This window comes from Conger conger, chromosome 11 (assembly GCF_963514075.1).
Source record: "Conger conger chromosome 11, fConCon1.1, whole genome shotgun sequence".
Lineage (NCBI taxonomy): Eukaryota > Metazoa > Chordata > Actinopteri > Anguilliformes > Congridae > Conger > Conger conger.
In genome coordinates this window covers 19,604,070-19,625,490 of record NC_083770.1, presented here as the reverse complement: position 1 = coordinate 19,625,490, position 21,421 = coordinate 19,604,070, and the positions used below count along the sequence as shown (strand labels likewise).

General features: G+C 48.1%; 1 protein-coding gene across 2 annotated transcripts in view; it reads left to right on the top strand.

Moving 5' to 3' along the window:
• The window catches only part of skic3 (SKI3 subunit of superkiller complex), a 33,776-nt gene that overhangs the window by 1,296 nt on the left and 11,059 nt on the right, over positions 1 to 21,421 (top strand). Inside the window, exons 1-32 of one of the 2 annotated variants that reach the window (XM_061260054.1) lie at positions 168 to 280; positions 777 to 868; positions 1,047 to 1,190; positions 1,697 to 1,788; positions 1,953 to 2,028; positions 2,613 to 2,759; positions 4,895 to 4,993; positions 5,465 to 5,573; positions 5,983 to 6,123; positions 6,315 to 6,416; positions 6,904 to 7,034; positions 7,808 to 7,894; positions 7,987 to 8,090; positions 8,915 to 9,041; positions 10,142 to 10,321; positions 10,715 to 10,839; positions 11,088 to 11,338; positions 12,545 to 12,647; positions 13,734 to 13,916; positions 14,334 to 14,472; positions 15,079 to 15,157; positions 15,768 to 15,829; positions 15,934 to 15,990; positions 16,122 to 16,190; positions 16,591 to 16,665; positions 16,910 to 17,051; positions 17,587 to 17,680; positions 17,933 to 18,010; positions 18,155 to 18,279; positions 18,580 to 18,703; positions 19,354 to 19,575; positions 20,826 to 20,898. In XM_061260054.1, coding sequence (XP_061116038.1) covers positions 779 to 868; positions 1,047 to 1,190; positions 1,697 to 1,788; positions 1,953 to 2,028; positions 2,613 to 2,759; positions 4,895 to 4,993; positions 5,465 to 5,573; positions 5,983 to 6,123; positions 6,315 to 6,416; positions 6,904 to 7,034; positions 7,808 to 7,894; positions 7,987 to 8,090; positions 8,915 to 9,041; positions 10,142 to 10,321; positions 10,715 to 10,839; positions 11,088 to 11,338; positions 12,545 to 12,647; positions 13,734 to 13,916; positions 14,334 to 14,472; positions 15,079 to 15,157; positions 15,768 to 15,829; positions 15,934 to 15,990; positions 16,122 to 16,190; positions 16,591 to 16,665; positions 16,910 to 17,051; positions 17,587 to 17,680; positions 17,933 to 18,010; positions 18,155 to 18,279; positions 18,580 to 18,703; positions 19,354 to 19,575; positions 20,826 to 20,898 — 3,630 coding nt within the window. In that variant the 5' untranslated portion in view covers positions 168 to 280; positions 777 to 778. Of the gene's footprint in view, positions 1 to 167; positions 281 to 776; positions 869 to 1,046; positions 1,191 to 1,696; positions 1,789 to 1,952; positions 2,029 to 2,612; positions 2,760 to 4,894; positions 4,994 to 5,464; positions 5,574 to 5,982; positions 6,124 to 6,314; positions 6,417 to 6,903; positions 7,035 to 7,807; positions 7,895 to 7,986; positions 8,091 to 8,914; positions 9,042 to 10,141; positions 10,322 to 10,714; positions 10,840 to 11,087; positions 11,339 to 12,544; positions 12,648 to 13,733; positions 13,917 to 14,333; positions 14,473 to 15,078; positions 15,158 to 15,767; positions 15,830 to 15,933; positions 15,991 to 16,121; positions 16,191 to 16,590; positions 16,666 to 16,909; positions 17,052 to 17,586; positions 17,681 to 17,932; positions 18,011 to 18,154; positions 18,280 to 18,579; positions 18,704 to 19,353; positions 19,576 to 20,825; positions 20,899 to 21,421 lie in introns of those variants that run through there. The other variant, XM_061260055.1, reaches the window with a different exon arrangement.

Here is a 21,421-nt window from a genome sequence, read left to right as displayed (position 1 = left end):
AACTGTTTTTAATAATTAAAAGTACATAATAATAATAGATAATAATAATGTATCAAACATCAGTGGCTTTACTTTTAGGTATTTTTACCGAAGGAGGTCAGCACTACACCGATGCGTTATGTGCACCATTATAGAAACAATAAAAACAGAAGAAGAACAGATTGCAGTGCTGCTGCTGAGCATGATGGGATTGAGCCGTGGCAAAAGCTCTGGTGACAGCAGTCGGCATACAACAGTTTAGCGTTAGCCGGTGAAGGCTAAATAGCTCTCAAATGAGCAGGTAAACATGATTTTGTCTTTCCTTGTGTGCTGTCAGAGTTAAAACCGAGTACTAACATGTTGTTACTAGCTGTAATGTTAGCTGGAAAAGGAACCACCCAAAATAAACACGTTACTATGTTAATTTTAGCTAGCATAACTAGCTAGCTATCTGTCACGTTTGCAGATAAATACTTATGAAACGGTTAACGGCTAGGATCAATTACAGAAGTAAGGTTACCTTGTTTCATACAGTACAAGTATATAATGTAGTGTCACAACACAAAATAGGCGATATATGAAGATGGGGTGCTAACGTGCTTGCCAGCTAGCTACTTGTTTAAACTCCTAACGTAATTTAGTTCTGACCACACTGCCAAGAAAGCAAATCTTATAACATTACTAGCTAGCCTAATCTCATCTCAAGTGTAGTTTTTTTAAATTGCACAACCATTAAATAGTATTTTCATGAATGTCGTAATGTGCTATTATGTGCATTTTTTTCACATGGGTTTCAGAGATGTCGAGCAAAGAGGTGAAGTCTGCGTTGAAAAACGCAAGGGAAGCCATCAAAAACAAAGAGTACAAAGAAGCCTTAAAGCATTGCAAGGTGTGAGGAGTCTCATTTTTTTTTTTTTTACTTGCTGGATATTTTCATACCCCTTCCCATCGGTGTGCCTTGTGAAAGTGTGTTGTACAGACATTTAAAATCTCCAGAAAACACGGCTGGAGATGGAATGGGCACGGAGGCACTGTGGTTCACTGTGTTTCTCTCCATGTTTTTCCAGGCTGTGCTGAAGCAGGAGAAGAATAACTACAATGCCTGGGTTTTCATCGGCTTGGCGGCGAGCGAGCTGGAGCAGCCGGACCAGGCGCAGACGGCCTACAGGAAGGCCTGTGACCTGGAGCCCCAGCAGCTGCTGGCCTGGCAGGTCAGTTTGAGCCCCACGGGTGTGGATTTGGGCTGGCTGGTATGAGTTTGAGTCCCATGGGTGTGGATTTGGGCTGGCTGGTATGAGTTTGAGCCCCATGGGTGTGGATTTGGGCTGGCTGGTGAGACTTTGTGCTGGCTGGTATGAGTTTGAGCCCCACGGGTGTGGGTTTGGGCTGGCTGGTATGAGTTTGAGCCCCACGGGTGTGGATTTGGGCTGGCTGGTATGAGTTTGAGCCCCATGGGTGTGGATTTGGGCTGGCTGGTGAGACTTTGTGCTGGCTGGTATGAGTTTGAGCCCCACGGGTGTGGATTTGGGCTGGCTGGTATGAGTTTGAGCCCCACGGGTGTGGATTTGGGCTGGCTGGTATGAGTTTGAGCCCCACGGGTGTGGATTTGGGCTGGCTGGTGTGATGTGGGTTATTTTGACTCCACGATGATGACAACAACAAAATCCTTGTATGAAAGCACAGGCACATTTCCCTCTGTGGTGTTCCTCTGTTGCAGGGGCTGGCTAACCTGTATGAAAAAAGCACCCAGACGGATTTCACAGTCGAACTACCAAAGGTCTACCAGAGACTCATAACGCTGTACGAAAGGTAAGCCACGGCATCTACTCTGCTTCCTGTGACGGTACAGTTATGCCCCTTAGGGGATATACATTCTCTCCAGAAACTTCCGAGAGGAAATAGCCCAGTGTGCTCAATTACTATGTATTTGTGTTGATGGTTTTCTTTTTTCCTCTCTTTGTTTGGGCTCGTAGTTCAGACAAGGCAAAATGCTACGAAGTGGGACGGAAGTTGGTCGACATCTATCACGTAGAGAAGAATCATTTGCAGGTTTTTACAGTTACAGTTTTAAAGCTGCTCATTTGCTATTTATTTTTTGTTATTTCTTTGATGTCGGGTTGTTGATGAGTAGTAAGCGTAGACGTGCTTATGAACTAGACAAGTATGCCTTCCGCTGACCTAAGCTTGTGACTTCAGGGAAGTAAGCCCGTTGAGTGTAAAACATTGGGGCTCACATTGACATGAATGGGGAATATCAGACTTTTGAAAGCAAGTTTTCATTTCCCCAATTTACATTTTGAAAGGTGTTTTAACAGTCATCACGTTTCATATGAAAAGCAGATTGTGAAAATATGTGATGTATAACAAAATGAGCATTGTTTCAGAAACTGTGACACATAGTGAAACTTATGATGAAAAAAGATTGAGTGATTAGGATTTCTTTGGTTGTTAAATTAGTTGAATTCAATGGGCAGCAATCAAAATAGATGCTAGTTTCCTGTTGCTTCCTTCGGTTTCGATCATTGAACTGAAATATAACAGGTCTTTGGTTTCGATATATGAGTAAGTTCCTCTGGAACATGGGTCTTGGTATTGGTAATGTAGTTTTCTGGGGGGGTCTCCCCTTCCTGCAGGTGGCTAGACTGTGGCTTAGGCTGATCCAGCTGAGGGAGGAGGCTGAGGGGGGTTTGGGGAGGTCTGAGTTGCTGCAGCTATGGCAGCAGATGACCGAGCTCCTGGCTGACAGCGTGGAGGAGCAGGACAATGAAACCCAACAGCACGTGAGTGACGGGCACTGCATCGACTCACCATGACACTGCAGCTGGGTGTTTACCGGGTCTCTTGTAGTGGTGTCTCACTTTTATCTTAAGTCTTAGCTTACTCACTTAGCTTTACTGACTTAGCGTTAAGACTTAGTCACAGGTTTACTGACTTAGCCCAAGGACTTAGCCATATCTTTACTGACTTAGCCTTAGGACTTAGCCATAGCCTGACTGGATTAGTATTGTGACTTAGTCATAGCTTTACTGACTTAGGCCTAGCACTGCAGATTCCCTTTTCAGGAAATGTTATTGTTATTGTTATTGTGAACAACTGTTACAGCATTGTGTGTTCCTGTATTTTTAACACATCATGCTTGTGCTGCAGTGATGGCACACAGATCTGGTGCTGCTTTCTTTTTTCCATCAATTAAATTTCTCCAAGCAATGTAATGGCTTTTTGACACTTGATGCCAAAACTCCATTAAAAGCCATTTGTGTAGAATACAGTGCATCCGGAAAGTATTCACAGCGCTTCACTTTTCCCACATTTTGTTATGTTACAGCCTTATTCCAAAATGGAATAAATTCATTTTTTCCCTCAAAATTCTACACACAACACCCCATAATGACAACATGAAAGACGTTTTTTTTTTTAATTTTTGCAAATTTATTAAAAATAAAAAACTAAGAAATCACATGTACATAAGTATTCACAGCCTTTGCTCAATACTTTGTTGATGCACCTTTGGCAGCAATTACAGCCTCAAGTCTTTTTGAATATGATGCTTGGCACACCTATCTTTGGGCAGTTTCGCCCATTCCTCTTTGCAGCACCTCTCAAGCTCCATCAGGTTGGATGGGGAGTGTCGGTACACAGCCATTTTCAGATCTCTCCAGAGATGTTCATTCGGATTCAAGTCTGGGCTCTGGCTGGGCCACTCAAGGACATTCACAGAGTTGTCCTGAAGTCACTCCTTTGATATCTTGGTTGTGTGCTTAGGGTCGTTGTCCTGCTGAAAGATGAACCGTCGCCCCAGTCTGAGGCCAAGAGCGCTCTGGAGCAGGTTTTCATCCAGGATGTCTCTGTATATTGCTGCATTCATCTTTCCCTCAATCCTGACTAGTCTCCCAGTTCCTGCCGCTGAAAAACATCCCCACAGCATGATGCTGCCGCCACCATGCTTCACTGTAGGGATGGTATTGGCGATGAGCGGTGCCTGGTTTCCTCCAAACATGACGCCTGGCATTCACGCCAAAGAGTTCAATCTTTGTCTCATCAGACCAGAGAATTTTGTTTCTCATGGTCCTTCAGGTGCCTTTTGGCAAACTCCAGGCGGGCTGCCATGTGCCTTTTACTAATGAGTGGCTTCCATCTCTACTCTACCATACAGACCTGATTGGTCTCCTCTCTCCACAGAGGAACGCTGACCATTGGGTTCTTGGTCACCTCCCTGACTAAGGCCTTTCTCCCCCGATTGCTCAGTTTAGACGGGCGGCCAGCTCTAGGAAGAGTCCTGGTGGTTCCGAACTTCTTCCATTTACAGATGATGGAGGCCACTGTGCTCATTGGGGCCTTCAAAGCAGCAGAAATTTTTCTGTACCCTTCCCCAGATTTGTGCCTCGAGACAATCCTGTCTCAGAGGTCTACAGACAATTCCTTTGACTTCATGCTTGGTTTGTGCTCCGACATGCACTGTCAACTGTGGGACCTTATATAGACAGGTGTGTGCCTTTCCAAATCATGTCCAATCAACTGAATTTACCACAGGTGGACTCCAATTAAGCTGTAGAAACATCTCAAGGTTGATCAGTAGAAACAGGATGCACCTGAGCTCAATTTTGAGCTTCATGGCAAAGGCTGTGAATACTTATGTACATGTGATTTCTTAGTTTTTTATTTTTAATAAATTTGCAAAAAATCTCAAAAAAACTTTTTTCACGTTGTCATTATGGGGTATTGTGTGTAGAATTTGGAGAAAAAAAAAAATAATTGAATCAATTTTGGAATAAGGCTGTAACATAACAAAATGTGGAAAACATGAAGCGCTGTGAATACTTTCCGGATGCACTGTAAGTAATTGTGACCTTTATCTTGCCTCAATTCTGAATAGCCTATTTTTACTTGAATTACTTAATGTACGCTCTTTTCACAGTTGTTAAATGCTTTTGAAAAGGCCATGTCCCTCACGGACAGTACCCCCACAGTGGACCACAAGAAGCTCTCAGCCAATTACGTTACGTGCTTATCAAAAGTAAGTTGGGATACATGATTTAATGAAATTTTATAATTCTGTGGTAAGATGTTTATTTGTGTTTGGATTGGCCTTTTTATTTTGTTTTGTTGAGCCCACTAATGGAAAAATGGATGGCTGTCCACTTCTGCTTATTTTTTTGGTTTATTTTTGGAATAGGTTTGATGTTGGCTAAATGTTGGCTGGTTTTCTGGCAGTTTTGCAGATGTGACCCTCATACATACCGATTTAGGAATGCAGCTCTCGTCCTGTGCTGGAGTGCAGCCCTGGGTCAAATACATAAATTGTGGACTCAAATACTTTTGTAACTTTACTGAGCTTGTCTGGTGTATTGGAACCTATGAAATACTCCCAAAAATGGCAAACCCCGCCTTCTGGTCTTCTTGTTTGGCTCAGTTGCACCAGGCAAAATCAGTTGCGCCCAGAAAAGTATTCGAATCCAAATTGCTTCCTGTTGTGTTACTCCTGCAGCTCCCGCATGAGGAGGTGAAGATGAAGGAGGCCTGTGAAGCCATGCTGACCCTCTATCCCACCCACGCCTTCCCCCTGGAGGTGCTCAGCTCACACTACCTCCACTCTGGTGGGTCTGCAGTCTGTGTGTGTGTGTGTGTGTGTGTGTGTGTGTGTATGTGTCTGCGTCTGTGTGTGACTGTGGTCTCTGTGTGTGTGTGTGTGTGTGTGTGTGTGTGTGTGTGTGTGTCTGCAGTCTGTGTCTGTGTGTGACTGTGGTCTGTGTGTGTGTGTGTGTGTGTGTGTGTGTGTCTGTGTGTGACTGTGGTCTCTGTGTGTGTGTGTGTGTGTGTGTGTGTGTGTGTGTGTGTGTGTCTGCGGTCTGTGTCTGTGTGTGACTGCGGTCTGTGTGGGTCTGAAATGAAGTGCACTGTTCTTGTGATTTGGCCACAATAGTGTGCTCTGTGGTTGTGATTTAGTTCTGGTTGTGTGCATTATGGATGTGATTTAGTCCAGATTGGATTGTGTTTTTGATGCAGGTGCCTGCAGTGAGGAGGCTTCTCGCTGCTTCGCACGGCTGCTGGAGCTGGATGCAGACAGCGGGCCGGCCCACATGGGCCTGGGGGTGCAGGCCCTGCAGGGGGGGCGGTACGAGGAGGCCGTGAGGAGCCTGGCTAAGGGTGAGTACGGAGGAGCTGTTTACCAGCGTAACACAGATGGCTACTGGTCTCCCGCCTGACGGTGAACTATGTTACCAACCTTTACTTCTGAATGATTTTAAATTAACCTTTGATTTGTCTCCGGGCTGGGCTCCTCCCACGGGTGGAGAAGGGGTGAGGTGTGTGGTCTGACCAGCTCTCTGTTCCTCCAGGTCTGAAGCGCTCACGGTCCTGTTCGCTGGGGTGGCTCAGTCTGGCCCAGGCCCAGCTCAAACTGCACAGATACCCTGACAGCATCGCCTCCTGCAGACAGGGTACGCCCGAACACCCCTCACTCTGCCCTAACCCCCCTCACTCTGCCCCAACCCCCCTCACTCTGCCCCAACCCCCCCTCACTCTGCCCCAACCCCCCCTCACTCTGCCCCAACCCCCCTCACTCTGCCCAACCCCCCTCACTCTGCCCCAACCCCCCTCACTCTGCCCCAACCCCCCTCACTCTGCCCCAACCCCCCTCACTCTGCCCCAACGCCCCTCATTCTCCCCTAGACACCCTTAACCCTTTCAGTCCCAAAAGTGTCATATGGCACTCTTGAGCTTACACCTTTTTCCAAAAAAATCAAAATGACTGCTATTGTTTTGATTCCATTTTAAAACCAAACTGACTTCATACTGGGCTTGGTATTGAAAGGCACTAATGCTGATGTCACACTTCCTACTGTTGACTGGAGTTCTAGAACATTCATTTTTGTGATCTGTGAGAAAGTGGGCGGAGTTTAAATCGGCGCTGCCACTCTGCGGCAGGACTGGATGCGATTGGCGGGGAGGCCGGAGGGGCGGAGTCGAGGAGGAGCCTGCTGCGGTTGAAGGCGGAGGCTTTGGTGAGGGGCGGGGCAGAGCAGTACGCAGACCAGGCCCTGGAGACGCTCGCACAGGTACGCCGTTCTTCCTCTGCAGGTGCATCGTCCTCATCCTCATCATACTCGTGCCTGGCCCTGCAGGAATCCGGTGCGTCGGTCAGGTCTGATCTCCCTTTTAATGCTTTGGAAGGTCACTTTCTTTGAGCTGAAAAAGCACTAGATCTGGGCTGCTCACGCTTGTTCCTGGAGATCGACCCTCCTGTAGGATTTCACTCCAACCATAAAAAAAGCACACCTCATTCAACTTCTAGAGCAGGTCTGCCCAACCCTGTTCCTGGAGATCTACTGTCCTGTAGGTTTTCACTCTCGCAAAAAACTCTAACAAAGCGCACCTCATTCAACAGCGTGAGATCTATTTGAGCGGCTATTAGTTGAATTGGGCATTCCAAATAACAGCTGACATGAAAACCTTCAGGAGCAGGGTTGGGCTGTCCTTAACTAGACCATGGCACTATGGCGCACCCTGAGGCCTGGGTTTCAATCCACAGCACAGTTCTGACTGATCAGCAGTACTGGGTGGGGCACTACGCACTTGACCGCAGTGTCACACCGATTTCAACTGGCACTCAATGACCGTAACTCTTCTTGTCCTCTTGGCATTTTAGTCATATAATCTTACACACCATCCTAAGCATTGGTTTAGTCAGACTGTAGTGCAGTGTTTCTGGTTACAACAAAAACCTTCTGGGAAGTGGGTCCTGAGGACTGGGCTTGAGAAACACTGCTGTAGGGAGTGCCTCACTCAGCGCGTTGGCGTCAGGCTGACACGCTCCCTGCTCTTTTTCCAGTTGGCTGATGCCGATAACGACCCTGATCTGGTGTCACTAAGAGGAAGGGCTTATCTGCAGAAGGGATTGGTGGACCAAGCTCTTCAGGTGGGTCTCCCCTGGCTGTCTCCACTCTTCAGTTCCAGCAGTTTTTGAAAAGCGCTCTGGTTTTAAAATCCCTCCCCGTGTTTCTCCTGCAGGTGTCCGCTGAGCTTCTGGAGGCTCACCCTGCCCAGCCGGAGGTTCTGGTCCTGAGGGGACTGGCACAGCTGGCCCACGACCAGCTCCCACAGGCTGAGGAGAGGTGGGCTGGACACCCCTACTGTACCTCCCCCAAACCAGCCCCCTTATCTCCCCTAAAACAATCCCCCTCCACCCTACCCCCTCTAAACCAGCCCCCCAACCTACCCACTAAACCAGCAACCCTGTGCCGCAATTCCGCGCAGAGCTGAATAGTTTGTTTCTTTATTATCATTAAAAAGAGCCATTGTGTGTGTGTGTCACACATGCCTCTCTTGTGAATGGTTATTTCTCATAAATGCCCCATAACATTCACTCCTTTAAAAACACTTTTTGATTTAACATTGTATTCAGTAAACAGTGATTTTAATAAGCTATTATTTATTAAGTACTGTTTCTGTTCACAGAGTGTATGAACGCACAGATTAACTGAAATAAATGGTCCCTGTAGGTTAGTCAGCGATGAGAGGTCAGCCCTTAAAGGTACAATAGGTCATTTCGGACTTCTAACGGTCAAGAGAGGAATAGCAGCAGCAAACCCCTTCAAACCACAACACTGTTTATCCCTCCCCGTTCTCTGGAAACGCACTGATGTTGAAACGCCATTGGCTGTGGCAATTACAACCTATTGTAAATCAGTGAGCTTGAATTATTGTACAGCGATACAATGCTTTGGTACAGAGTGTCGGGCTGTCAACTGTATATTTTGAAACCCGAATTTAAGGACTATTAACACAGGCAGAGGGTGAGTCAACATGTCAGTGAGCCTTTTTCAACGATGGGAAGGGATTTACAATGGTCTTGTAACAATGTTTTAACACAAGAATCTTACCTATTGTCCCTTTAAAACAGGAGATGTGCTTAATAACATGTTCTGGCCCCCTGCAGCTTCCTGAAGGCCCTGGAGCAGGGGCCAGGTTCGGGGGAGTGCCTCTTCCTGCTCGGACGGCTGTACTGGGACATGGGGGAGGAGACGCGCCGCGACAAGGCCAAGGCTCACGCCCACCTTCTCAAGGTCAGAGGTCAGAGGTTAAGGGGGGGGTCGCATTTGTATTGCGGTTTTTTGGGCACGCCAAGCCAGGTGACAATGACAGGCCGCCATGCCTCGAGGAAGGGGTGAGTTACCTCAGCCCCAGCAATGTGTCAGGCCCTCCTAGGTGACACGTGGAGGGTAGATTTTACCTGTGGCTGGTACTGTAAAAATGTTTTTACTTCATTTTGACAGGTAACCACCCATCTTCACTTGGAGGTCCTGTTGTATTCAAAATATCCACTGGTTCAAATATTGAAGTGTGCGCAGTAATGTCTTTCTGCTTTAGGTGCACTGCTAACATGGACCCCAGCCAATGAATAGCCAATTTTTTTTTGCACATGGATGGCCAAACAATTTATCAGGACATGATTTAAACAAATACTATTTACGGCAGTTAAAGTAGTCTATTGCGATGTGTTTATCTGGCATGTTCATATCCTGAGGATGTATGGCGTGGCCCTAGTTCTCAGCCTCATAACAGTCAGCTGGATTTAAAGTGAGTGTGGGTGGTTCGGCTCTTGGTCCAGTGGAACAGGTTGTCTGCTCTGGCTGGTCCTTCAGATCCAATCAGGAGTCTGGGGCAGCTGGAGCTTGGGGATGACACATAACGACTCGGTATGTTATTTACTGAGAGCTCCCATCAGGTATTGCAGGATCACCTGCGTGTCATTGGGAAAGCATTTTAATTGAGCAGGGGTGAGTTTCCGGAAGCATGTCGTAGCGGAAATAATGTCGGAAGTATCTCTTTCAGACATTCGCTCATTTCTCGAGTGTTTCTTTCAGCCTTCGTACTGACAGAGGACAAATAAATTACCTTTCTAAACTTGCCTAAAACTATGTCCTCTACCCTACCACGAGTCTTCCAGACGTGAGCAGTTTTCAATGTTGAAGAAAGTACCATTTGTCAGCACAAACTTCTTAATGCCATTTTGATTCCATATTGTGTGACTCTTGAAAAATTCTCCTCTCTCCCTCCTTGAAATTGTGCGTCAATTCTGTCATTCGTTTTCAAGACACGCCGTTATCGGGAAACTCGCCCCAGAACCATAGAATGACTGTTTGGTTTGGGTTCGGTTCTCCAGGCTGCCAAGCTGGACCCTCACCTGGGGAAGACCTTCCGCTACCTGGGGCACTACTACCGAGACGCGGCTCAGGACCGCGGGAGGGCCCGGGGCTGCTACAAGCGGGCGTTTGAGCTGGACGCCTCCGACACGGAGTCCGGGGCCGCCACCGTGGACCTCAGCATGGAGCAGGGAGACATGGTGCGTCTCCTCCTCCCAGCATGCACCTCTTCCCTGCTCTCCTTTAAAGAGCAACGCACTTCCCTAACAGACCTCCGCGCAGTACATACTGATACTAAAATACCACAAAAATTCACTTGTAGTCATGGGTAGTTCTTAATTGTATCTGTGCTTACACATTTGTGTGTGAGCGCATGCGTACATGTGTAAACGTGTGTGTATGTATGTGTGTATGGATATGTGTATGTGTGTCTGTTTGAAAATATCTGTGTGTGTATGTGTGTGTGTATGTATATGTTTGAATATGTGTGTGTGTGTGTGTATGAATATGTGTATGTGTGTCTGTTTGAATATATCTGTGTGTGTGTGTGTGTGTGTGTCTGAATATGTGTGTGTGTGTAATCTCTCCTGCAGGACTCTGCTCTGGCCATCCTGGCGGCAGTGACGGAGAAGGCCACTCCGGGCTCGGCGAAGTGGGCCTGGATGAGGAGGGGACTGTACCACCTGCAGATCGGGCAGCACCCGCAAGCCATCGCAGAGTAAGAGCTCCTCTCTGCCCCCCACGGAACAAACACAATGAGCCGCCCCACTCCCCCCATACCTCAGGCCCTGCACAATGCTTCTCTCTCTGGACAAGCTGATCAGCCCCTCTCTCTCCTACAGCACAGCTAATTGACTTCTATCTCTCCTGTAGCAGTGCTGATTGGCTCCTCTCAGTCCTACAGCACAGTTGATTGGCTCCTCTCTCTCTCCGAAAGCACAGCTGATTGGCTCCTCTCTCCCGTAGCTTGCAGGCGGCACTGCGGGCTGATACCCAGGATTGGGTGTGCTGGGAGTGTCTGGGCGAGGCCTACCTGAAGAGGCGGAGTTTCACGGCAGCGCTCAAAGCCTTTGACAAAGCCCGGCAGCTCAACCCCGCCTCCATCTACAGCCTGTACCAGATGGCTGCCATCAAGCAGACCCTGGGGAAGTTTCCGGAAGCCGTCTCCGAGTACATGCAGATCATCGCCCGGGAGGAGTACGTCCCGGCGCTGAAAGGTACAGGAAGGGGCGTGTCCTTATTTAGGGCCGGATCGCTGCAGTCTGTTCATCATCATCATCATCTCCACCATGTGGCAAATTTATTTACCTCTTTTTCTCTTTAATTACACCTGAAACACATTAAAAATCCAGACTTCACAAGCTGTGTGAAAGCCTCACCACCGTTATCCACTGGGTGTTGATAAGTCTGCTAATCAGCAGTATAAAGTTACCTGTGATTGCCCTCGACTGTCTCCCGACGATGCTGCTACAACCCTCATGTCCTCCCTCTCATCTTCCTTTGACTCTCTGTGTCCCCTCACCACCAAATTAGCCCAGTCCTTGGCTTTCTGATGCTCTACGAGCTGTCAGAACCAAACTGCAGGTAGCAGAGAGAAAATGGAAAAGGTTCTGTCTCCCCAGTCAGCCCAGGTCGGCTCATGTCACCCCACTCCTCATTGGCCTCCACTGGCTTCCTATTGCTGCACGCATCCGATTCAAGGCCCTAGTGTTGGCATTTCAGGCTGCTATGGGGACTGCCCCACCTTACATACAATCCTTAATCACTCCCTACTCCCCACCTAGACCACTCCGGTCTGCCAGCTCTTGTCGCCTTATGGTTCCCTCACTACCTGGCGGTCGAGCTGCACGTTTGCGCCTGTTTTCAGTTCTGGTTTCTCAGTGGTGGAATGACTTGCCTGTCTGTCAGGACAGCAGAATCCCTCCCTGCAGGGACTGCAGGCACCCCCAGACATTGTGACTCATCAGGATGCCAGTGTCACATCCTGGAGATCTACTATCCTGCAGGTTTTCACTCCAACCCTAACAAAGAACACCTCGTTCAACAGCTACAGATCTCATTGAGCTGCTAATTAGTAGAATCAATCGGGGTTAAAATCTACAGGATGGTAGATCTCCAGGAACAGGGTTGGGCAGCCCTGCTCAAGCTGTTGAATGAGGTGTGCTGTGTTAGGGTTGGAGGGAAAACCTACAAGGATGGTAGATCTCCAGGAACAGGGTTTGGCAGCCATGGCTGAACTAACCATCACCCTGCATGCTTATTATTCCTGTCCTCCTCAAAAGTTTTTTCCTCATGAGAAAGAGAGGATGTAGGACTGTTCAGAGAGCAGAAGTGCTTTAGTGTGGCGAGCCCTGTAATGTTCCCAGAACCCCTCGAGCCGTAGTTTTACCTTGCGCGGTGTGCGCGCCCTTTTCTCCGTGCAGGTCTGGGAGAGTGTCACCTGGCCCTGGCCCAGGGGGCAGTGGGGGACTATCTGGACGGGCGAGCGGTCGACCTGCTTCAGCTGGCGGTGGAGTTCCTCTTCAGGTGAGAGTTCCTGTTCAAGAATAATGCTGCTTCCTCATCCAAGTGCCCTTAACCAGACCCATTCGAGCATCTCTGTGCGGGGATCTTACTGTGGGTTTTGTTGTTCCGATGGAAAGACAGATTAGGCCTACATTTATGCTCAGTGACCCTGAGGTAGTTACTGCTATCATATAACTTAGCGGATTTTGCCCAGCAACTAAACTTATTCCTGTATTTCAGAGTTCAGAACTTGTAGTTCTCTTTTTTTCCCCTCATTTAAGTTTTTTCCCCATGTTTATACACATCAACTCGTCGCATCGTAGTCTTCTGAGTATAGGGATTACTAAAATGCACCTTTTTATACAGTATTAAGTGTTTCTTTTTAAACGTGTCTGTGAAATAATGTCCATGGTAAAATGTATTTGCCGCTAGGAAGGTCCGTTAACAATCTTTGAGAAATCATAATCTAATTTTATATTTATAGTTCACCTCTGCACATTGTTCATTATAAATTTTTAATCTATTACAGTTGGTTTGGTGTAGCTATTAAGGTTATGTTGTTTGTGAGGAATGGAGGCAGCTGCCGTCATATTTCTGACAAACTGCACCCTGACTGCGCAGACCTGCGCTCAGTGACCCGTCCCTCCCCGTCTGCGCAGACCTGCGCTCAGTGACCCGTCCCTCCCCGTCTGCGCAGACCTGTGCTCAGTGACCCGTGTCTGCGCAGACCTGCACTCAGTGACCCGTGTCTGCGCAGACCTGCACTCAGTGACCCGTGTCTGCGCAGACCTGCGCTCAGCGACCCGTGTCTGCGCAGACCTGCGCTCAGTGACCCGTGTCTGCGCAGACCTGCGCTCAGTGACCCGTGTCTGCGCAGACCTGCACTCAGTGACCCGTGTCTGCGCAGACCTGCGCTCAGTGACCCGTGTCTGCGCAGACCTGCGCTCAGTGACCCGTGTCTGCGCAGACCTGCACTCAGTGACCCGTGTCTGCGCAGACCTGCACTCAGTGACCCGTCCCCTCGTGTCTGCGCAGACCTGCACTCAGTGACCCGTGTCTGCGCAGACCTGCACTCAGTGACCCGTCTCTCCCCCCCTGTCTGCGCAGAGCACTGCAGCTGCGGCCGGACCTGTCCTGCCTGTGGAAGGTCCTGGGGGACGTGTGCACCTCGGTCCACGCCGTCTCCCCCAGCCGGGCCAGGGTTCTGGTACCAGGATCACTGGCTGGAACAGAGCCCTCCGACCAGAAGCACACCCTCGACCAGGCCCAGATCCTCAAACTCGGGGAAAGGTCTGTTCTTATTTCATGTGTGTTATGAGCTGAGTGTAAGACAAGTGTAATTAATAAAGTAGAGACCCTTTAGGTGTTCAAACACAGGCTTAACACAGTGCTGGATTGGATGCTCTCGAGAAAGTAGGCAAAATGAATGGCCGGTTCTCATCATTAGGAATTGTTTTCTTGTGTTCAACAAAGCAACAGGCTGAGCAGTGCTGATAAATGTATGTGAACTGTGTCTGTAATGATCTGTTCCTGAATTTTGCTTCAGGAACAGAAATTAAAGTATACTCTGATACTAATAGTGTACTCAGTTCATATCACTGTAGTGAGGGACTGTTGAATGATGCGTATATACTGCTCATCGTGCTGTGCAGTGGTGGGGTGCATTGCGGGAGTTCTCTTCACACGCGTGTGTCCGTGTGTCTGCAGGTGCTACGGCCGGGCGCTGAAGCTCATGTCCGAAGCTCCCAACCTCTGGCACGATCTCGGCCTCAACTACTACCACCAGGCCCGCCGCCTGATTGGCCAGGAGGAGGAGAGGGAGGTGTGTCTGGAGAAAGCCTTGCAGGTACCAGTTCTGCTCAGAGCTTGGGTTACAAGCAGCGTGTTTGTTTCAGGCCTGGGTTCAGATCCTCATTCAAATACTTTTTTGTGCTCTGTTGATTTTTCCTGGTGCATTTGAGCTTACAAGGGGAAGCAGATGGGCAGGGCTTGCACTTTTGGGATTATTTCATTTGGACTGATACACCAGACAAGCTTAGTCAAATGCAGAAAAGAAAATGATATTTTGTTTGAACTCAGATCTGATTTATTCGTCTTCATTTATGTTTTATAAAAGGAAAGCTGCTGCATGAGATATAAAATAATTTTCTTAAGGAAAGCTTAATATCAAACATATAGAATTTGTTACACAAGCCTTCTATATATGGGTAATTTAAAAATGGGAGTTGGACTGTCCAGTTTCAGGAAGTATTTCGTTCACCTGGATTGGCAAATTGGCACAATTCTTCAGCCAGGAGGCGGAGCTAATGAGTGAACTCCGATGACTGAGGAAGAAACGCATGGCAGGACCTTTACTTTCTGACCCCGGGCCTTTCCCGTCAGTTTAAAGGTGAATAGCAGCCTGCGGCACGTGCACGTGATGAGTTACTCTCACTCTGACGTTCCTCTACAGTGCGTGAAGAAGGCTGTGAAGCTGGACAGCACCAAACACACCTACTGGAACGCCCTGGGGGTGGTGGCCATGAGCACAGGTACGGCTCCCATCGGCCCGGACTGGAATACCTGCTCCCGCGTCCCCAATGGCCTTTACTTAAGTATTTCCCTTCTTTAGCACTGATGCCAGAGAGGTTAAATTAATATAAACTGCTGTGATGTGAAAACTGTCACCATGCCTTTAGTTTGCTGTGTTTTATTATCTGTCACAGATTAATGGCCTGGGCCCTCTTTCACAAAGCAGGATGACTGAGTTAGCTGGATAGCTGCACTGCGTAAAACCCACAAAGCAGGATTACTCAGTTAGCTGGATAACTGCACTGAGTAAAACCCACAAAGCAGGATTACTCAGTTAGCTGGATAACTGCACTGAGTAAAACCCACAAAGCAGGATTACTGAGTTAGCTGGATAACTGCACTGAGTAAAACCCACAAAGCAGGATTACTCAGTTAGCTGGATAACTGTACTGAGTAAAACCTGGAACTCTCCCAAATCTTGAACATGGACTGGAGTGGAAAGAGCTGTTCCAGGTTTTACTCAGCGCACTTATCCAGCCAAGTCGGTAATCCTGTTCGTTAAATATCCCCCACATTAGTTATTGTCTGTTGATTTTGTCATTGTGATTTGACTTTTATTTTTCATTCCAGGCATAGAAAACTTTACTCTCGCTCAACACTCCTTTATTAAGTCTTTGGGCGTGGATGCGAATGTAAGTAAACCTCAATCTGTGTATCTGAAAGTGCAGGTGTGATACAGTGTTCTGAGATTTGCTCTTTTCACAAGAGTCTCAAATGGATTTGTTCCCTTGTCCAGAATGTTGTAGCTTGGACCAACCTGGGGGCCTTGTATCTGAAGAAGGAAAATATTGAGGTGAGTTCTTACAGCTTGAGGTGAGTCAAAGAAAGTAAGAAAGAGAAGTGAGGAATAAAGGGAGGATAAAGGGAGAAAAGTGTCAGCCCATCTGTGATGTGAAATGGTTGACGGTTGGCTTCCTCTCCCAGCTCTCTCATGAAGCCTTCAAGATCGCCCAGTCACTTGAGCCCCTGTACGTCAACTGCTGGATCGGACAGGTACAGTATGGCCATGAAATGAACCTTCACGCACTGGCCTGAGTGGCTTGTGGATTCTAAAAACCATCAGCCATTTTCAGCATTTTGTCAGCAACATTGCATTTTACTAAATAACGCAAAATGGTTGGTTACCTGCCAAAGTAGCTGCTATAGTTGAAAATCTTTCCAGCCCCAATCTAGATTCTGCCAGCATTTGACTGGTGTGCCTGGTTAATGTCATACATTGAAAAGTTCTTTCAGCTCAGCTATTGTAGAAGTATTTTTTGTCCAGCTCATTCATTGACGGTTGACATTATTATCTGTTAGCCTTTTAGCTTAGTTGTTAGCTTAGCAGCTCTGAGGCTTTTGAAGTGCTGTCCGTTAGCCTCTGTGTGCTAATGGCCCATGTGTATGTCTCCAGGCTCTGATAGCGGAGGCGGTGGGCAGCTACGACACCATGGATCTGTTCAGACACACCACTGAGCTCAGCACCCACGTGAGTGTTAGCGCTAGCCGCTAGCCGCTGTGCGTCCACCCCCGAGGAAGCTTCCTGCTGCTCGCCTCTCCTCTACCCTCCTTCCTGCATCCCTTTCTCCGCTTCTGCCCTACCTGTTCTCTCTTCCTGCATCCCTCTCTCCGCTTCTGTCCTACCCCCTCCCTCCCCCTATCAGTCCTCTCTTTCTCACCCCTTTCATCCGTCCTCTCTCCTCCGCTCACCGCTCCTCCTCTCCCTGCCGCAGACGGAGGGCGTGAAGGGGTATGCGTTCTGGGTGTGCTCCACCCTGCTGGATAAGAGTAACAGGGAGTCTGAGCTCTACCGCTACAACATCGTCCAGATGAACGCCGTGTCGGCCGCACAGGTGGCCCTGTGCAAGTACACGGGTGAGCGCGTCTCCCACCCCCTCTCCAAAAACAACAAAAAGCTTTATTTTTTTAATTAAAAGGTCCAAAAACATGAGTACTGCATGAAGTTTATACAGAATATCTATAATATGTCGAATGAAATCAAAATGGCAAATAGGACTTTTTTTGTATCATATTTTTTTGTGTTATGTTAGTTAGTCCTAATTCTTTACTGACTTGGCCTATTTGCCATGTGTGCTGGAAGTAATGCTCATGGCTGTACAACTGATTCTTTGCGTATCCAACCTGTTTTGTAGCTTGTTCTAATGAACGTGACATGCATGTACTTTTTTGTCCTTCGCTTAGGATAAAAATGTGATAAAATTGTTGTGCTCTAAAGATGTCTGTCTGCCCTCTGTTGGTGTTAGTCAGGTACTGCAGTTCAGTTGGTCGAATTGCAGATTATCAAGTCAATATGATGGGTAACTTATCCATATAATTTGTGGGTGACACGGTTTGCCTTTGGCTATGAACACTGCAGTGTGTGATTGGCTCTGGTCCTTCTCTCTGGCAGAGAGGATCCAGACGGACTCGGGTGCATTCACCATGCTGGGGTTCCTGAATGAGCACCTGAACCTGAAACGCCAGGCTACCCAGGCCTACCTGAGGTAACCGCCTCCTGCCCCCGCCCTCTAACCCGCCCATGTGACCTTTAGACCAATCGCAGGCCATCTCCACATTTGCGGCGGTGTGCGAACATCTTGGCTAGTTCAGCCCGCAGGGATATGCACACTGTCAACGTGGAGTTTGTTTTTGCATAAAATGACCGAAATCTCTTTCTGTCTCTCACTCTCTCACTCTCTCTCTCTCGCTCTCTCTCTCTCACTCTCTCTCACTCTCTCTCTCACTCTCACTCTCAGAGCGATGGAGCTGCTGGAACCGATGGGCCCCTCTGAGGAGCTGAACTTCGCCCTCAGAAACTACGGCCGTGCCCTCTGGTAACCCCACCCCATCCTCTCATAACCCCGATCATCGATTGACCTCACCCTTCCACCGGCCGTGTGTCGTGATGATATCGCGTCACTGGTGTTATTAAAGCAGTCGATTGCACCGCATGACGTAAAAAAATGTGTCTCCCATAGCAACACAGACCAGTGGGAGCAGGCGGTGCGCATTTACTCCTCCACACCACAGGGGGAGCTGCACGACATCACAGGGCTGGCGCTCGCCTTCTTCAGAGCCGGGCACCTGCAGGACAGTGTGAGCGGTGAGTGTGTGTTTGGCAGGATAGCATGAGCTGTCAGTGTGAGTGTGAGTGTGAGTGTGAGTGTGAGCGGTGAGTGTGTGTTTGTGTGTTCGGCAGGATAGCATGCGCTGTCAGTGCTCTGTGTGTGTGTCTGTGTGTCTGTGTGTCTGTGTGTGAGTGTGTGTTTGGCAGGATAGCATGAGCTGTCAGTGCTCTGTGTGTGTGTGTGTGTGTGTGTGTGTGTGTGTGTGTGTGTGAGAATTTGGGTGTATCTGTGTGTGTTAAACTTCCTGACGCTGACCCTGCCCCTCTGTGCCGCAGCCTATGAGAGGGCTCTGGGCGTGGCCTCCAGTGAGAAGGAGAGAGCCTACATCCTCACTGCCCTGGCCCTGCTGCAACACAGGATGGGCAACATGGACGCTGCCAAAACTCTGCTCTTTAAGTGGTGTGTCCCTCAGACCGACGGCCTCTCTTCCTCATTCTCCTCCTCCTCTCCCTCATCCTCCTACTCCCCTCATCCCTGTTCCTGCCCTGAAGCTAGTCTCTAATTGACTAGTGACTAATTTAGCAACCAGTTTTTCCTCTGTGGTTCAGCTTGGCTGCTTTCCCATGCCCTGGCCCACTAGTGACCCCCAGAGGAATTCATCTGAGCTGCACACCAGAGCTTGCTAGCAGATGAAGACTTGATGTGAAATAGTGCTGGTATTGGATGACATTACTGATTGAATTTGCGGAAGCTCGTGTTTGTCAAACTCACTGACTGGCTTACTGGATTAACAGGGTGGGGTAACTTGCATTTTTTCTTATTAGTCCATTGGCTGCTCAAACGTTAATTTGCACGTTAGGAAAGAGAGGAGTGTAAAGAGTGGTTTATCTGTTTCCTAATTTGAGTCTGGGTTGGATGAAAAGCGGCTCGGTTCAGTTTGCTGTCGGACGATATACCGCAGGTCACACAGTTTAGATATGTATTACTGCGTCAGGTATGAGTAAGGACAGGCAATAGCACCACACGGTGGTGATGATCATTATGGTGTTAGATAATTACAGCCCTAAACTGACAGCTTCATTACCTGAACGCCGTGCCTGTGTGTGCAGCTCCGTGCTCAAGGAGCCAATCGCAGAGAGCCTGCTGTCGCTGTGCGCCCTGGGATTGGTGCGTGGAGACGCCACTCTGGCCAGCGCCGCCCTGGCAGAGCTGCTGAAGCAGGGCGGGGCCGTCCGGGGCGGGGAGGAGCGCTGCCTGCTCACCTGCGCCCTGCTGGCCGTGCAGGGGAACTACAGCGCCGTGCAGAGAGAGGCAGCTCGTGCAGTGCACAGGTAAAACCTGCACTACACTTCTGTCGTTTCACTTCCCACTGCTTTTGCTGTAACGGGTTCAACCCGTTTGAGTTGCTGCATTTCTGTTAGATCCATTCTGCCTCTACATCTTGCTGGCCAGCGGGGGATGGGCTCCTCCTCTATAGCTGGGTTCCTCCTGAGATTTCTGCCCATTGGGAGAAGAAAAAAATGTCTCTCCACTGGGTAGTTTTCTACCTGATGTACTTGGTATTTTGGGGCTCTAGCGTGATGTTTGCCCTTTTCGTGTTTGCCCTTCTGTTACTCTGTAAAGTGTCTTTGTGACAGTCTTCTGTAAAAAGGGCTATATAAATACAATTGAACTGAAACCAGGCCTGCCCAACCCTGTTCCTGGAGATCTACCGTCCTGTAGGTTTTCACTCCGACCCCAACAAAGCACACCTCCTTCAACAGCTAGAGATCTGATCATACTACAAATTAGTAGAATAAGATGTGCCAAATTGGGGTTGACACAAAAACCTGCAGGACAGTAGTTCCCCTGTAACAAGGTCCTGTGGAAAACCGTTAAAAACAACGAGAGCACATTATTTGAACCTGAATTTCCTGTCTCGTGCCTGATGCATGAGCAAAATTATGGATTCCAGCTGTAGAAGCTGCTAGGAGGGCTCTGGAGCATTGCCTTTGGCAATAAAAGCCAAAACCTTTTTATGTTTGATGTTTCAGACGACCAGCCGGTGGGAAATGGGTGGAGAAAGTTTGTGCTCGTGTTTTATAAAATAGGCATTGCTGTACGTAACGTTTTATGAGACTGCAGCACACCAGAACATTTTTATCAACCGATGCTGTGGTCTGTTGGACTGCCTCGGAGCGCTCAGGCAAAGGTCACCCGTGTAAAAGCCACCGTCGATTAAATCACATTTGTTATGTTCATTGCGATGTCCTAGCACTGTTCCCAACTGTTCTCCAATCACAGTTTCAGATGTACCGGGTTAAAATCTCATGGCCTTTTGTCAAAATTCGCCATCACTATTCCAAAGAATTAAATAATTTGTTATTCATTTGAAGCTTTTTATCCAAAGCGTCGTAGTTGATTAGTCTAAGGGGACTATCCCCCCTGGAGCAATGCAGGGTTATGGGCTGTGCGGATCTTTTCACGCTGCACCAGGGCTTGAACCGACAACCTTCCAGGTCCCAGTCATGTACAATGCCTTAGCCAGTATGCTGCAAGTATACTCCCCATTTTTGTGATGTTTGTCTGTTTTTGTCTGCAGTAACCCGGGCAACCCAACTCTCTGGGCACTACTATCCAGACTGGTGCCGCAGTACTACCCCCAGAAGGCCAGGGTAAGTGTCAGAGAGGGGCAACTCAAATGCACCCTTTAAGGTGTGAGGTCACAAACATGTGATCAGAATGCGTTTAACTTTACTGAACATTCTAATGCTGATGTAACAATCACTACTGGTAACTGATAGCAACAGAGTTGTAGAACACTGACTTTTCAGAATTCTGCAATCGTAAGCCTTGTTTCCTAGTGGGTGTAGATCACAAGTGGGAAAGTCACAAAATGGTTTGCTAGAATGCCTGAGGGACTTATGGGTTCAAATCCGCCATTGCACACTGCCACAGAACCCTAAGGGAAACTGCTTAGAGTGAAATGGCTTTAATTACACAGGCATATGAATGAGTGATATGGAAAACAATGAATCTGTGTGTTAGCCAGGCAAAGTTAATACGCCATCAAATGGGTAATGGTAATATGAAAAGCATGATGAATAAGGTGTCTGACCATGATAAGATTGCTTCACAAATCTAATGAGCCTTTCCATATACTTGCATATATTTAATATAAATGCTTGTGTATATTTG